General features: G+C 42.7%; 1 protein-coding gene across 2 annotated transcripts in view; it reads right to left on the bottom strand.

The window, feature by feature from the left end:
* Nucleotides 1–17861, bottom strand: part of RAB5B (RAB5B, member RAS oncogene family) — an 85031-nt gene that overhangs the window by 58017 nt on the left and 9153 nt on the right. For both annotated transcript variants that reach the window (XM_040341078.1, XM_040341079.1), the window contains exon 2: nt 703–971. In XM_040341078.1, coding sequence (XP_040197012.1) covers nt 703–865 — 163 coding nt within the window. In that variant the 5' untranslated portion in view covers nt 866–971. The remainder of the gene's footprint in view (nt 1–702; nt 972–17861) is intronic.

The raw sequence follows: 17861 nt of genomic DNA, 5'->3' as shown, positions 1-17861 counted from the left end.
AATAGCTTCCTTTACCTTACTGCAGTCCTGGTTTCATGTCCTCATTGTTCATTTTTGCTCTAATCCTTCTCTGTTCTGAACACTTCCTGGTTGTCTGTTTCCTGATGAAAAAAGTCATGGGAGCTTTCTCTCTGTGGTCACTAATCAAGGAGGTGTGATTACTGTGTGTCTAAAACCCCACACGTTTACGAGATGCATCTTCTCCGTCGCTTCCGGGTATGGGTCTTCGGGAGCGGGCGTTCCTTCTTGATTGACAGTCTTCCGACGGTCGCATCCATCGCGTCACTCGTAGCCGAAAGAAGCCGAACGTCGGTGCGGCTCTATACTGCGCCTGTGCACCGACGTTCGGCTTCTTTCGGAAAATCGCGACACGATGGATGCGACCGTCGGAAGCCTCTCGGAAGACTGTCAATCAAGAAGGAACGCCCAGTCCCGCAGCCCATACCCGGAAGCGGCGGAGAAGATGCATCTCGTAAACGGTAAGTACGACTCATATTTTAAAACAACTAGCCGATTTCCCTAGACAAAACAAGCATCCATCTAAGGGGAAAATGTGTTCTCTATGGGTGAACCTCCGCTTTAAACACATTTCTTTTAGTTGACTTTGTCTGAATATCTTGGAATACATACAAAGTTTGCCATGTAAGGACAAAGACATACAGCTTACATTTCCAGAAAACACTCTCCCTTTGGACAACCTACCTCCGATTGTGCTCTCCTGAAATTCATGAAACTGTCCCTTGACAAAACGCAACACCAGACTGGATTTGCCCACTGCAGATTCACCCAGCAACACCAACTTGAACTGGCAGATTTTACTGCCCTGTGACTGACCATTCGGCCTTGCTGCTCCTCTTCCGGCCATTTCCTTGAAAAAAACTTACAAGGAGCACTCCAAAGGTTGGAGGACTGTGTGGGACTCCCTAGGGACTGTTAGTGAAAGGCAGATGATGGTCAGATGCTGCAAGAATCTATGGAAACAAAAACAAAAAAAATACTGTTATGTGAACATCACCTAATAACCACAATATAATAATCTACGTTTACATAGAGAAAGAAAAAGTATGGTATTATTTGAAACTCTAAATATTATCAGACAATGCATGACTGAACTCACTGGTATTCCTCCTTTAACAAGTAAATATTACAAGGTGAAACCTAGTTACATTTAAATAGCAACAAAGTACATACACAGTTCATGGCGTCCATATGGCTAGTCTGCCTGGTGCAGAGCTTACCCACGCTGTGTAAGCTTCACTGTTATTTATCAAATGGAGAAAAAAGTTGGTGTGGGTTGCTAAGCAGCTCTGTTGTTGCATGGAAGTTCATTTTCAAATAATAGCACTTCATGATAAAAATATGATTTTTTCGTACTTGCCTCTTGCAGATTATTAAAGCAGAACTAAACTGTATCTCAATACCACAAACTGAAAACACTATTTAATTCATTTTTAATATTCAAGTCAAATTAACCCATCCATGTCTCCATGCTTTATTTTGTTCAGAATTCACTTTGCAACCCCCTAGCATTTCTAGCCAAGGCCATAGAGTAAGGACAGGTGATTCATGTAGCATTTACCATACTTCCTAAAATCTATCTGGCAATGCAAGCAGCAGTGTTAAGGAGGAACTCAGAAAGCCCTTTGTCTAGATGAAAGAAAAAATGCCCAAGACGACTTGTGATGTATGACATTATTTTGGCCTAGGCCAAAAACCAGGAAGCAACTGAAGAAATCTAAAAAAAAAAAAATGAGAAAATAAAATGGATTTAGGGGGTATTCCATTCCGGTCCTCCTGCATGCTTTTTTACAACCTAAACATGATGGACTGGAGATAGCCTGGTGTAAACGGACACAAGTCCGTTTACATCTGACTGTCCATAGAGCCATCACGGATATGCCCCATTACTGTGCAAATGCAGACACGCACTGAATGGGCACAGATGACAAAACACCAACATTTGTCCCATTCAGCTCCAATTCAGCAGAGGATCTGGTCACAAATCACTGCTGACAGCAGAGCTGCTTTGTGTGAAAGGAGCCCAAGGATTAAAAATAGTTCATGTTGACCTGGAAAGCTTGAATCTGCTCTAAGGGACACAGGATTTAGTTATTCAGGAAAAAAAAAACTGTACCTACATCTAAATCTCATTTGGAATTTGGACACTGGGGGGGGGGGGAGCCAGTTATAACCCTTCCCACTAAAGCCCTTTCACACTGGGACTGGAGGTGTGGTGGCAGTAAAGTGCCGCTATTTTCAGCTGCGATTTACCGTCAGAATTGCGGCAGTATCCCAACATGATGTCGCCACCACCATGTTTTACGGTGGGGATGGCGTTTTCAGGTTGATGTGCAGTTTTAGTTTTCCGCCACACATAGCAATTTTGCTTTTAGGCCAAAAAAATGTAATTTTGATCTCATCTGTTCCCCACATGGCTTCTCACAAACTGCAAATGGGACTTCTTATGGCTTTCTTTTTGACACTCTTCCATTAAAGTAGAAGTCCACCCCAACACTAAATTCCCTGCATCTACAGACATCAATGATCCAACGCTAACCTATCTAGCCCTGTAAAGAAGAAATCAGTATATATACACATACATATTTTTTTAAGCCGATTTGACACAAAATTACACTGTTAGCCGCAGCTTTGATGTGGAGGCGGGTGCAGAGGACACATCCGGCAATGGAAGCCCCATAGTAAGTCTATGAGTGACGTCACTCCCTATTCATTTCACAGCTGTTGTCGGCTGTGTCCTCTGCAGAGCTTCCACCGCTGGAGATCTGATCGGCTTAAAAAAAAAGTTTGTATACTGATTTCTTCTTCACAGGGCTAGATAGGTTAGTGTTCAATCGTAGATATCTGTAGATGCAGGGAATTTAGTGTTAGGGTGGATTTACACTTTGCAGACAGATTTGTGGAGTGCACAACTAATAGTTGTCCTGTGTACAGATTCTCTCACCTGAGCTGTGGATCTCTGCATCTCCTCCAGAGTTACCATGGGCCTCTTGGCTGATTCTCTGATGAATGCTCTCCTTGCCCAGCCTGTCAGTTTAGGTGGATGGCCATGTCTTGGTAGGTCTGCAGTTGGACCATACTCTTTCCATTATTGGATGATAGATTGAACGGTGCTCTGTGATAGGTTCAATTTTTTTTTTATAACCTAACCCTGCTTTAAACTTCTCCACAACTTTACCCCTGATCCATCTGGTGTGTTCCTTGGCCTTCATGATGCTGTTTGTTCACTAAGGTTCTTTAACAAACCTCTGAGGGCTTCGCAGAATAGCTGTAATAATACAGCGGAACCTCGGATTGCGAGTAACGGGGATAACAAGCGTTTCACAATACGAGCACTGTATTTTGAAAAATCCTCACTTGGTTTGCGAGTGTTGTCTCGCAAAACGAGCAGGATTCAGGCCAAAGCAGTGTGCAGTATCGCGTTTGGCCTGAAGTGGGGGGGGGGGGGCACCGGAGCCGGTCGTAACCGATCAGTGCCGCTCAGAAATGCTCAGAAAGACCCGGAAATACCTTTCCGAGGTGTCCTCAGGCCCTTCCGACTGTTTGAGGCTCTCTGGGGGCCCCCTGCCTCTGGCCGCATGTGGTATTGCATGCCATTAAAGTCAATGCAAAACAAATAATTTTAGTTTCCATTGACTTCAATGGGGAAACTCGCTTTGATATGCGAGTACTTTGGATTACGGGCATTCTCCTGGAACGGATTATGCTCATAATCCAAGGTTGCATTGTACTTTAATACTGAGATTAAATTACATACAGGTGGACTCTATTTACTACTTGGCTGACTTCTTAAGGCAATTGGTTCCACTAGAATTTAGTTGGGGGTATTGTTTTTTTTATGGTTGAACTGGATGGACTTTTGTCTTTTTTCAACCTATGTATCAGAGTAATGGAGGCCAAATACAAATGCATGCCACACTTTTCACATATTTATTTGTAAAAAATGTTGAAAACCATTTATAATTTTTTTCCTTTCACTTCACAATGTGCCACTTTGTGTTGGTCTATCACATAAAATTCCAATAAAATACATTTTAGTTTTTGGCACTGCATGCGATGCATACTAGCACATTATGACATTGCCTTGCAGGGATTTTTTTTTTTTTTAACCACCTGCGGTTTACTACTACTTCTACAAAAAAATCTTGAAAACAAGAAAATGTCTAGGATAAAATGGATAAACCCTTTTCAGTAGAGTCTACCCTATACTAGAAAAAAAAAATGAAGCTTGCTGGGAGTGGGTGGGGTTATACCTGGCTGACCACTCTTTCTGGTTTGTCAGTATCCAAATCTTCCAGTAGTATAACCCAGGGGTTGACAAATTTGCTTGGAATCTAGGAGCCAGCTAAAAAAGTTAAAAGCCAGAAAACGTGCCCCGTCCTGACGAGCTTGCGCGCAGAAGCGAACACATACGCGAGCAGCGCCCGCATATGTAAACGGTGTTCAAACCACACACGTGAGGTTTTGCCGCGATTGGTAGAGCGAGAGCAATAATTCTAGCCCTAGACCTCCTCTGTAACTCAAAACATGCAACCTGTAGATTTTTTTTAAACGTCGCCTATGAAGATTTTAAAAGGGTAAAAGTTTGTCGGCATTCCACGAGCGGACGTAATTTTGAAGCGTGACATGTTGGGTATGAATTTACTCGGCGTAACATTATCTTTCACAATATTAAAAAAATGGGGATAACTTTACTGTTGTCTTATTTTTTAATTAAAAAAAGTGTATTTTTTTCACAAAAAAAGTGCGCTTGTAAGATCGCTGCGCAAATACGGCGTGCAACGATCGCCATTTTATTCTCTAGGGTGTTAGGATAAAAAATATATATAATGTTTGGGGGTTCTAATTAGAGGGAAGAAGATGGCAGTGAAAATGGTGAAAAATAACATTTGAATTGCTGTTTAACTTGTAATGCTTAACTTGTAATACCAACGGCCACCACCAGATGGCGCCAGCTTACACATCTGGTGGTAATAACTTGTAATACCAACGGCCACCACCAGATGGTGCCAGCTTACACATCTGGTGGTAATAACTTGTAATACCAACGGCCACCACCAGATGGTGCCAGCTAACACATCTGGTGGTAATAACTTGTAATACAAACGGCTCACCACCAGATGGCGCCCCTTCCAAGCCAAGTCGCCAGGACCCTATTTTTAGTCGCCATGGCGACCAGGATTTGTCGAGCCCTGGACTATAACCAATTGTGTCTGAATAACCAAATCTTGTTCTTAAAGAAGACCCTAACATTTAATTTGTTTCCTGTGTGTCCATGCAGTGACAGACATTTTACACTGCAATAAAATGTATGTTACCACAAATGGTGTGAATAAAACCCTAATGAACAACAAACAATATTTGGCTTTGAAATCATCCCAATCATCTTCTGTAACCTTTATAGTAAAGTTCTAAAAAACAAATCTATAATACAATAAAGCACATTCATTATTATCTAATAATTATAATACAGCTTGATTGGATTTTTAGAAGAACATTAGGCAGCCTATGAACACGGAGTAAGCATATTACCACACTATAAGTACACATTATGGTGTGTAGACTAGTGTGTAACCACTTGCACATTCCTCCATGGTTGCCAAGAAATCAGAAACAATGGCTAATTGGAGAAGTTAATCCATCTTGTCCTGTGATCAAGGTCAGCATCACATGGGTTGCGCTTTTATTCCTAAAAAACGAAGCAATAAAGCTGGGATTTTTGTGGCAATCTGTGCATGACCAGCTAGCCTGATACCTTCAACTTCTTAGCTTCTGCATGTGCTTAGGGTTATGAAAGTCACACTGGATTAAAACAGTGGGGCCCATTTATAAAAATGTGTGCAAACCAGGAGCATTCCTTTCCCTGGATTCACCCAGACCACAAGAATGATGTGCTTGATAATGTTTAGAAATAGAAAGTGATATATCTGAGATAGGCAAATCCTTCCACAGGAGAAAGTAATGGAATTTAGAAGATCAAAGGGGACAGCAAACCTGGAGGCTAACTGAATCTGATCTGTTCTTGACCTTTTCTCCTCTGTCTGATAACTGGTGGGGTAATAGCCAAGAAGCATCAGGTGAAGTGGAGGAAATGGGTCCATAGAATGGATGAAGCAGGGAGATCCTGCAGGCTCTCAGATGCAGCTTTCTCTCCAGCAAGCCTCCAGGAGAACAGTGAGCCGCACAGTAGCATCCATCACCAAATCTCACTCCAAACTTCACTAGCAGTTGGAGGAAGCAGGCCATTACATCAACCTTTCTCAACATTTTAACCTCAACGGAATCCATTGAATAATTTTCTGATCTCGTGGAACTCCAGCTAAAGTTTATGGTACATTACTGTGACTGATAACTTGCAGAAAGTTTTTAATAAAATAATAATGTAGAATACTTGCTGTATTTGGTATCCTAGGCAAATAACTGTTGTAACATTGCCTTTCCATACAACAACATTTATTAAATGAATAAATAAATGACATGAATAACTGCAGAAAAGAAACTGACCTGTGGTGTCCCCTAGCATTAGAAGTCAGTTCGTAAATCACTGCCTACACTGGTGTTTAGTGGAAAATTTCCCCTTGTCATGACGGTCAGTGTAGATAGGAGATACATTTACCATTGCTCACTGCTCATACCCATAGAAACCTCAGGAGAAACCCTGGTTGAGAAATCCCATACTGCAGGTATATAGATATGAGGCTTCAGAAAAGTAGTGCCTAGGTATACTCACATGCCAGGAAGGGCATGGCTATTTCACAAAGAATTTAAAGCGGGAGTTCACCCAATGATGTTTTCTTTTATGTTTTCCCCTTAGATGGATGCTCGTTTTGTCTAGGGAAATCGGCTAGTTGTTTTAAAATATGAGCCGTACTTACCGTTTTCAAGATGCATCTTCCCCGTCGCTTCCGGGTATGGGTCTTCGGGAGCGGGCGTGCCTTCTTGATTGACAGTCTTCCGAGAGGCTTCCGACGGTCGCATCCATCGCGTCACTAGTAGCCGAAAGAAGCCGAACGTCGGTGCGGCTCTATACTGCGCACCGACGTTCGGCTTCTTTCGGAAAATCGTGACGCGATGGATGCGACCGTCGGAAGCCTCTCAGAAGACTGTCAATCAAAATAGGAACGCCCAGTCCCGCAGCGGCGGAGAAGATGCATCTCGTAAACGGTAAGTAATGCTCATATTTTAAAACAACTAGCCGATTCCCCTAGACAAAACGAGCATCCATCTAAGGGGAAAAAGTTTTATGTACGGGTGAACCCCCGCTTTAAAACATGGTTTAGCCAAAACGAACCTTTTATATATTCCCTAAAACAGCAAATCTTCACTTTGAGTATAAGTGATGATGCAATGCTGAGATTAGATTTTTACTTAAAATGAAAAGTTACACCATAATGAAAGTCTCAAATTGCCTTTCCATCATAGCTTAAAGTGGATGTAAACCCACTCTCATCCTTTCTAAACTACTGCCATAGTGCTGATCTATAAGGATATAGATGCCTCCTGCATGTATCCTTACCTGTCAAATGTCTCCCCTCTGTGTTATAAGAACTGAAAAACTTCCGATTCTGTGGGTGGATCTGTTGTCTGGAGCTCTGTGGGTGGAGTCGTAATGTCAGTAGACTCCCCGCCCACCTCTACACTCCCCTTACACTGAATTCTGCTATGATCACTATTCACTAACATCCAGTCAAAATCTAGAAAAGTAACCACATGACTTCAGAAAAGGAGTATGGGTGGGAATTAAAAAATAATGCCTGTCTCCAGGCTAGTGCATGAAATATGTAAAAACCTGTCACAGCAAGGGGGCGGAACGGATTAAGGTTTTTCTCTGCAAGTCCGTTTTATTTCATTGAACAATAAAATAGGATTGCTCAGAGCTGGATTAACTCTGTGTGGCACAGATTATAAGAATTCTTATACTCTACATTGTGACTTTGTGACAAAATAAATAAATAAAAATAAAAATCGGGTTTACCTAAATGCATGCTATATATGAGGGTAAAAAACCTTCAGTGTGCAGCTCTCCCCTCCCCCCCCCCAAATATTGTGGAGTGTATGGTCTTTCTATCCCCTGCTAGGCAATCCCTATGTGTGCTAATCCTTATGTCACATACCCTGTGAGTAGGAATGGGTCTTTTAATAAAGCACTTTTAGTAGTGCTACTACACCAGGGATATGCAATTAGCGGACCTCCAGCTGTTGCAGAACTACAAGTCCCATGAGGCATAGCAAGACTCTGACAGCCACAAGCATGACACCCAAAGGCAGAGGCATGATGGGAATTGTAGTTTTGCAACATCTGGAGGTCCGCTAATTGCATATCCCTGTACTACACTATGGTGGTTTGCGCTGTGTTTTTCCCTTCTTATTGTTTTCACACAGATGAAGTTCCCTCTCTGCAGCACATGGCATGTAGTGTCAGTTTTTCATGTCTAGTTCTGGGCTACCCACATTAATTGTTATTTTATGGTTGATGCAGTACCTATTAGTCTCTTTCACATTATATATATCTCTCTCTCTCTCTCTCTCTCTCATACATACACACACACACACACCAAGTAAATTACAGCGGCCTCAATTACCGGCAGGCGCCAGGTCACAATTTCTTGTCGCAATTGCGACCTGGCGCCCGGATATTGTCGACCCCTGTGTTAGGTATCTATTTACTCGGCGTAACATCTTTTACATTATACAAAAAAATTGGGCTAACTTTATTGTTTTGTTATTTTTTAATTCATGAAACCGTTTTTTTTCCCAAAAAAAGGCGTTTTAAAAATTATTGTGCAAATACCGTGCGAGAAAAAAAAGTTGCAATGACCGTCATTTTATTCCCTAGGATGTCTGCTAAACAAAATATATAATGTTTGGGGGTTCCGATTAATGTTCTAGCAAAAAAATTTAGATTTTTACATGAAGGAGAGAAGTGCCAAAATAGGCCCGGTGGACAAGTGGTTAAGCAGAACTTCAATTAAAAAAGGGAATTTCCGAAGCTTTTCCTCATTCAACCCCCCCCCCCCCCCCACCTCCAATGTCAATTTATCAGGCTTGTTCCAATTTGTCATGTTTTGTTTCCAGATCTGAACAGACTCGGAGGTAGACAGATGTAAACCAGGGACCCACATAGAGGTTTCAATCAGGTCTACCTGAAAAACTGACTGGAAAGCCCCTGTGAAAGGATCTTAAATGTAAACTATATCGAATTAGGTACAATTTTATATATTAAAAGTTTTAAAATAATGATCAGTCACTCCTCTGGTTCATTGATGCCAGTATGATTTTAAACTAGAGATATTGTGCTCTGTAAACAGCAGGCTTTTTGCAACAAAGGTGCCAAGCAGACCCTGGAAACATGAAAAGGAACTGAGAGCTCAGCCTGCTGGTTGCATATGAAAATACAAAAACGTCACACCGACAAAGAAAAATATTTTTACAATTTTGTTAGTCCTGGCCCATCACTTAAAACAGGGTTTGACAAATTTGCTTGGAATCTAGGAGATAGCTAAAAAAGTTAGGAGCCAGAAAACACGCCCCGTCCCGACGAGCTTTCGTGCAGAAGCGAACACATACGAGAGTAGCGCCCGCATATGTAAACGGTATTAAAACCACACGTGAGGTATCGCCGCAATCGTTAGAGTGAGAGCAATAATTCTAGCTCTAGACCTCCTCTAACTCAAAACATGCAACCTGTAGATTTTTTTAAACGTCGCCGATGGAGATTTTAAAGGGTAAGTTTGTCGGCATTCCACGAGCGGACACAATTTTGAAGCGTGACATGTTGGGTATCAATTTACTCGGCGTAAAGTTATCTTTCACAATAAAAAAAAAAAAAAAATTGGGATAACTTTACTGTTGTCTTATTTTTTAATTTAAAAAAGTGTATTTTTTTACCAAAAAAGTGCGCTTGTAAGACCGCTGCGCAAATACGGCGTGACAGAAAGTATTGCAACGATCGCCATTTTATTCTCTAGGGTGTTAGAATAAAAGATATATATAATTTCTGGGGGTTCTAATTAGAGGGAAGGAGATGGCAGTGAAAATAGTGAAAAATGACATTAGAATTGCTGTATAACTTGTAAAGCCAACGGCCACCACCAGATGGCGCCAGCTCACAGAAGGAAGAGCTTGGGACTTAACAAGGCCGCAAAGCCACGGCCTCAATTACCGGCCGTCGCAGGCCCGCCACGCACATGGAGACATAAGATCCTGTGCCTCCGTGCGCCCTCACCTCCCCCACCGCGCGATTGCGGCGGGCCCCGCGGCGGCCGGTAATTGAGGCCGCGGCCTCAATTACCGGCGGGCGCCAGGTTACAATTTCTTGTCGCAATTGCGACCTGGCGCCCAGATATTGTCGACCCCTGACTTAAAATTTTAAAATTCATATAATAGAGCTATAGAAACTATTTTACCTGACCAAGGATTTGGACGTTTTGTGTACGCAGTCCTCGCTTCTACTAAAACACGTACACGTGTCAAATGTTCAGAACAAAATGGCTGTAAGAATTAGCCTTTGATTCCAGTTAAAGCCAGAAAAGGTATCTCCTGTCCTAGATATTTGCGACTCTGAGCAAGCATAAACAGGATTTCCAGAATGTGCAAAATGTTATTCATTTCTTCAAACCTAGGTATTTTCTGCACATTGTCTAATGGAAGTGCATTCAAATTGAATGCAGAGCAACACAATTGTAATATTGTACGACAATGCAAATGTATGTGAAGGCCAGAAAATGGGAAATTTATAATAAAGCATGATGACTTTCCAGCCATTAAAAGTCTTTGTTTGGGCACTTCCTGTTATATGGTGACAACGTTTTATCACTGTCCTCCTATATTGTTACCCTGTCACGTGGGCTTCCAGTGAAGACTAAAAGCAGCGATGCTGATGTACACTGCACAGGCATGATTTGGTGTTGTCATTAAAGAGGAGTTCCAGTCTGTATACATTTTTTTTTTTTTAAGTCAGCAGCTACAAATACTGTAGCTGCTGACTTTTAATATAAGGACACTTACCTGTATAGGGGAACACACAATGTCGGCACCCCTAGCCGATTTGTCAATGGGCATCGTATGCTGGCGCCAGAATCTGTAGTAAGGCAAACACAAAGTGACGCCTTGCGGCTTCGCAGTCTGTTTCCTACTGCGCATGCGCATACCCTTTCTGAATGGTCCCACCGTCTTCTATGACCTCTGTGTCCCCCAGAAGGCAGCAGGGGGGAGAAGAAGGGGCCAGAATTTACATAGATTGCCGTGCAGCGATCTTACAAGGAAGTGGTAAGCGGGTACCTGTCAAACACATGCCCGCTACCCCCTCCCCTCCAAAAAGTGCCAAATGTGGCAGTGGAGGGTGCAAACAAGTGGAGCTTTCCCTTTTTCCATGGAGTTCTTCTTTAGCCACCCTGTGAAATAGGCCTCATGCACACTGGATGTTTTGTTCCCTAATGCCTCGTACACACGACCAGCTTTCCTGTCTGGAAAACAGCCATGACAGCTTTTGGCCGGGAAAACTGGTCGCGAGTATGCTCCATGGCAGTTTTCCCGACAGGAAATAAACATGTTCTCTATTTTCCTGCCGCGATTCCCAGTGGTCTTTTTCCTGGCAGTTTCCCTATGCGGTGGAGCATACACATGGCCGGGATTCCCAGCCAAAGCTCTCACTGCAGTTTTCCAGACGGGAAAACCTCTGGTGTGTGCACAGGGAAAGTTACCAAGCAGGTTCTCGGTTTTCCCCCCGAGATTCCCAGCGGACTTTTTACCGTCGGAAATCCCGGTCATGTGTACAGGGCATTAGACTCCTATCCTCCTGTTTTGAAAAACAAACAAAAAAACAAACAGCTTGACACTTGTAAACACAAGTAACACGTTTAGGCACATCAAGCACTTGGGCATTATTTCATTGACCAGAATATTAATATATCCTGGCTATTGAAATGAATTGATGCTCAAGCACTAATCGCGCCTAGTAATTTGCGTTTACCCCAGTTTTGGAACATCAAGCTATTTTTTCTGCCTGGCTGTGGGGTTTCATTTTCTTCCTCTAAATGTCTCTGTGTGCATGGACACAGACTAAAGGTCCGCACACACGACCGGATATTCGACAACAATTGTCCGATGGACGCATTTTGTCGTATAATCTGACCGTCTGTATGCTCTATCGGACAATTGTTGTCGGAATTGTCCGACAACAAATGTTGGATGGTCATGCTCTCAAATTGTCCGACAACAAATGTGTTCTGTCGGATTATCCGATCGTGTACACACAAATCCGTCAGACTAAAATCCAAAGTACAAACACGCATGCTCAGAACCAATGCTAACCATCAGACAACATTAGCAGAAGTTGCCCAAAGGTTGTCACTAAAGAGCAGAAAAACAATGTAGTTTTGTGTATGTTGGCTGAAAAAGTTCTGCCGTCTGTATGCAGAACAAGTTCACGGCCAACGCCATTCGGACAAAAATCCACGTATTTGTCCGATGGAAGTCCAATCATGTGTACAAGGCTTAACATGCAGGGTTGTTTCGAGGCAGGGGGAAAAAAAAAAAAAACACGCCAGACGTCCCTAGGTGCAGCAGAAAACATTTTCCAGGATGCATGAAGCCATAATGTACAGCATTTTCTGGAATACATTTATTTGGCAGAAGTCAAATCTTGGTGTAATGCCGCGTACAGACGGTCGTTTTTTGTGATGAAAAAAAACCACGACGTTTTGAATCATGAAATAAAACGACGTTTTTGAAACTTCATTTTCAAAAACGACGTTGCCTACACACCATCGTTATTTCAAAATGCTCTAGCAAAGCGCGGTTACGTTCAGCACTCTTTTCCATTGAAGCTCGCTTCATATCAACTTGCTTCTGAGCATGCGTGGGTTTAAAAACGTTGTTTTTCCCACACACTATCATTTTCATTGACACAAAAAACGACACAAAAAATTTGAGCATGTTCGACGTTTTTTAGAAGACATAAAACAACGTTTTGCCCACACACGGTCATTTTAAAATGACGTTTTCAAAAATGTCGTTTTTTTTCTTCAAAAAAAACGACCGTCTGTACGCGGCATAACATGTTACTAAAGGTGAACTTCTCCTTTGAAAAAAATAAAATAAAAATGGGAGCAGAAACATCACCTTCAAAACTACAGAGCATATACAGAGTGCTAGACTGATTTTCCTTCTCCACAGGTACCACACCGGAAACTGCACATAAATGTGCGACTGACTGCGTGGCATTTGCAGTGCATTTTTCCATATGCAGTGCATATTCGTAGCATGTTCCCTGCATTTGTGGTGCAAAAAAATGCAGCATGCTCTACTTTTTTTTTTTAACTGCGCTGAACTGCACTGCAATGATATGAACTATGCCCATAGGATTACCTTGATTTTGGTCTCTCTCTGCAGTTAGAGTGCAGTTCAAAATGCATTCAACTCAACTGCGTTCGGTGTAAAAGGGCCCTAAAGGCTAAATGTTTTTTTCCAAATATCTTGGAGAGGGATCAGAACTAAAAAGGTGCACCGAATGGAAATTTTGGTGCCGAAACCAAAAATGCAGGATGCAATTGGCGGAAAGCTAAAACTGAAAATTACAGTTTAAAACAAAATACATATTTTTTTAAAATATAAATGTATTATATTCAACTTTTTGATTAAGATCATGAATTTAAATTTGTTGGCCTTTATTGGCACCTTTAGCACAAGAAAAATGCATCCCTTTAAATTCTATGTATGTCGTCACACTGGTTAGTTTTGCTTTTCCGTTGTGGTGTTAAAAATCCTGCTTGTTGCATTTTTGGTCAGTTAAAAAAAAACGCACACAAAGCACACCTCCCTACTGAAATGCATTGAAAATGCAGCCATGTTACGTCATTGATGCGTTTTTTTGAGTCACGTGAGCTTCATAACACATCATAAGCACGGTAAATTTGTGGTAAAATCACGTGCCTTAGGCTTCGTTCACATCTAGGCATATGGGGGCGACAATCGCAGTAAAAAGGTGCAAATAAAATCGCAGGACGCCCGTCGCCCAAAAAAAGCTCCTGCATTTCTTTTGGAGCAACAGGCATCCTGCGATTCTTTTTTCGCGTTTTTATCGTGGGAAAATCGAGTTTGGGGTGCTATTGAAATAGACAGCCAACGCACCGGGAACACAGGGGCGTCCTGCGATTTGCTGCTATTGTGAATCGTGGGCAGAATCGCAGTGAATCAGAAAGCGAAGATGTGAACGGAGCCTTATGCCCTGTACACGAGCGGAACTTCCGTCGCAAAAAAGTTGGATGGTTTTTCCGAAGGAATTCCGCTCAAGCTTGGCTTGCATACACACGGTCACACAAAAGTTCTCTGAACTTTCGAGCGTTAAGAACGCGGTGAGGTACAACACTACGACGAGGCGAGAAAATGAAGTTCAATGCTTCCAAGCATGCAAATTGTTTCCGAAAATGCGTTCCCCCCCCCCCCCCCCCCCCGTCGGAATTCCATACAGATGAACGGATTTTCCGATAGGAATTTTTTCAGTCGGAAAAATTGAGAACCTGCTCTCCATCTAAGTCCGTCGGAAATTCAGATGGGGCATACACACGGTCTGAATATCCTATGAAAAGCTTCCATGGGACTTTTTCCATCGGAAATTCCGTCCGTGTGTACGCGGCATTAGGCTTTTGCTGGATTCACAGTTTTCAGTTGCGGTAATGAACGTAATGTGTGATGCAATTTATTTTGAATGGGAGCTCAAAACAACAAGGCAAGGTGGTTGAACTGGATGAACTTGTCTTTATATAACAGACCAGTGCGTTACAAAAAAAGGTTGCATTTCTGCGTGTTCTGGTTTGTGTAGTGTAACCTGCTTCATTTACATACCACATGGAAAATGTCCCATACTACTAGAAGAAAATGCTTATGGATATTAGATTTTTTGGGATATTTCAAGAAAAATGTACAATATAAGCAGACATGCCTGTTCCATGTCAATAACTCAAACGTATACAAAGCTGAAACAGCCAGGCAATTAGCATTTTTAGGCCTCCTTAGAAATGTTCCCAATACTCTCAGGTGGGCCTTTAAAACAAACGTGGCCATAGACAGAATATGCCATACATTGACAGCTATATGTGTTGTTGTTTTTGAGTACAGACACAAGTTCCACAATTCTGATTAGAAGGAAAGCAAACAAAGGCAAGGAATTATCAGCTTACCCCAAGACTTGATGAACATAACATGATTAGTGTGTGTGCTGTAAGCCCATCATGCATGGTCCAGAGCACAGGAACTCAAGACCAGATCTAGACCCCAGTACTGTGTACACACGAGGTCTGTCCAATGTCATTCTCAGCACCTACATAGCCAAGCATTTATACACACACACCGAGAAATGACTCAACAAACCACACTCTACAGAAGCAGGACATGTACACAAGTAAATGACAAGCGTCATACCGGTCAAAATGAAGAAACAGAACATGTGAACTCTTATCCTAACAGAGCACTTTATACTTCTCATAATGCTGCACACGTAGGGCCAACCTAGACAGACAATACACTCACCAGGGCCTAATCTGTAAAAGCAATAGAATACAAAAACCCACCTTCAGCATTTCTATTCACTATAATCAGATTGATAAAAATATTGTTCTGTCTGATTACATCTTTAGTGACATGCAAAAGGAGTGATCTAAGAGGGGACACAATGGAGTCTGCAGTAGTGGGAAGCTGACGATACACAGACATGGGGGTACGCTACAGCAGCTATTCTCCACTAGTATTCCCCCAGGGCAGGGGTGGGCAATTCATTTTCTTAGGGGGCCACATGTGAAACTGGGACTGTTGTGGAAGGCCCAAGTTTAGTGTATAGTGTAAAAGATTTTCATTAAAGCGCCGTAATGTCCAATTGTTCTAATGCCCATCCGCAATGCTATTCTAAATACCGTATATACTCGAGTATAAGGCGAGTTTTTCAGAACATTTTTTTGTGCTGAAAATGCCCCTCTCGGCTTATACTCGAGTCACCCTTTTTGCGCCTGATCTCCCGGACTTTGGGGACCTGGAACCGGCCGGCTTTTGGCACACATATAGCCCCACTCTTCCTCTACAAGTGTGCAAAGTTTGTTGTACGGGAGAACCTACAGCCGGGGAGCACCGATTTTTCAAATTCCGGCACCCCTTCCATAGACTCCCATGTTAAACTGTAATTTCTCCGGTAACTTTGGCGACCCGGTACCGGCCGACTGTAGGTCCCCTGGACCCGAAACTTGGCACACATGTAGCCAGAGTTCTCTACAAGTCCTACGGCCGGGGGGGGGGGGGCAGCGATTTTTCAAAGCCGGGCACCCCTTCTATATACTCCCATGTTACACGCAAGTCTAGTCATGGGCACAATGAGGCATGGGTACAGTGGGGCATGCACATGGACACAGTGAGGCAAAGTGAGGCATGCAGATAGACACCCTAGGCTTATACTCGAGTCAATACGTTTTCCCAGTTTTTTGGCTTATATTCGGGTCAGTTTATACTCAAGTATATACAGTAACTGCTTTGCTATTTGTTTCTGCAGCACTTCTGGTCCAGCCACCTAGGCGATTCCCTATCGTCGGCATCTATCCACACAGTCGATGGGATTCGCCTAATACTGAAATCTTACGTGATTTTCAGGTGCCCACAACTGCAATGGACCCTGCCTGCTTCCGAGACCAGGTTCGATTTTAATGATTTAAAACAAAGAAGAAGGAACACATTAGTGACAGTATCGAAATGCTAAAGTAGAAGGAGTAAGACCCGGTTCACACTGGCGCGACTCGTCAGGCGACACAGCCGCCTGACAAGTCGCGTCCCATTGTAGTGAATAGAACCGTTCTAATAGGAGCGACGCAAGTCGCTCCAACTTAGAAAAAGGTTCTTGTACTACTTCGGGGGCGACTCGGGGCGATTTGCATTGACTTCTATACAGAAGTCATTTTGCAAATCGCCTTGGAAGTCGTTTTCAGGTCGCCTGGCCGAGTCGCCCCCGAAGTCGTGCCGCCCCTGTGTGAACCGGCTCTAACATGACGGAGAAGGATTTAGAAAAAAAATTGTATTTAGGGACTGCAACTCCGCTTTAATCCAGCAGTTTTAGGCAAAAAACACTGGACTGGGAAGGTTTGTAAGTGCATTAAAAAAACAAAAAAACAGCTGGTCCTAGGAGTAGTAGGTACAACTACTCACGAAACTTTGCACACAAATGATTATCAGAAGTGACAGTGAAGAAATGTACTCTGCTGATCACAATGTTAGTGTAGAGCAGACTGGCAAAAGCAGATGAGGAAACTTACAGGCTCAGGGGTTAATGAACTGCTCTGCCGATGTGTAACTGCACAAAACAATCTTGCTGATTTGAAAAATTCACTTAGCCAGGCCATACATTATCCTATTTTCTTCCCTTCAACTTATTGCTCAATTTCCACATCAACAGAGTCGGTGTTGATGGGGGAATGCCTCCTGCAGCGCCAGTGAGAAGCGCAGGGAGTGTTCCCCACCCGCAAAATAGAATGACAACTGATGGTGGCTATGGCAGCCGAAAGTGATCAGGAGAAAAAATCCTGATAGGCCTGCCCACAGACAGATCGAAATTTGTCTGGTTCCCACTGAACCGGCGAAATTTCAATCCATCTATGGCCAGCCTATACAAGCGCTTCTGTTTAAAGGAAAAAAGCAGCCCAAAAAAAAAAAAACACCTTGAGACATATTACCTAATGTCCATGGCCACCTTCCCTAGCCACTATGTAAACAAGCCTGGAGAGTAATAGAAAAACAAAAATCAGGTTCCAATGAATGCTTCCAGGAAGTTAATGTTTCTACAGCCGATCTATATCTTTAAACTAACAGAA

The sequence above is a fragment of the Rana temporaria genome, chromosome 2 (genome assembly GCF_905171775.1).
Source record: "Rana temporaria chromosome 2, aRanTem1.1, whole genome shotgun sequence".
Lineage (NCBI taxonomy): Eukaryota > Metazoa > Chordata > Amphibia > Anura > Ranidae > Rana > Rana temporaria.
The sequence above is the reverse complement of the archived record's forward strand: the minus strand, read 5'-3'. Positions and strand labels throughout refer to the sequence as shown.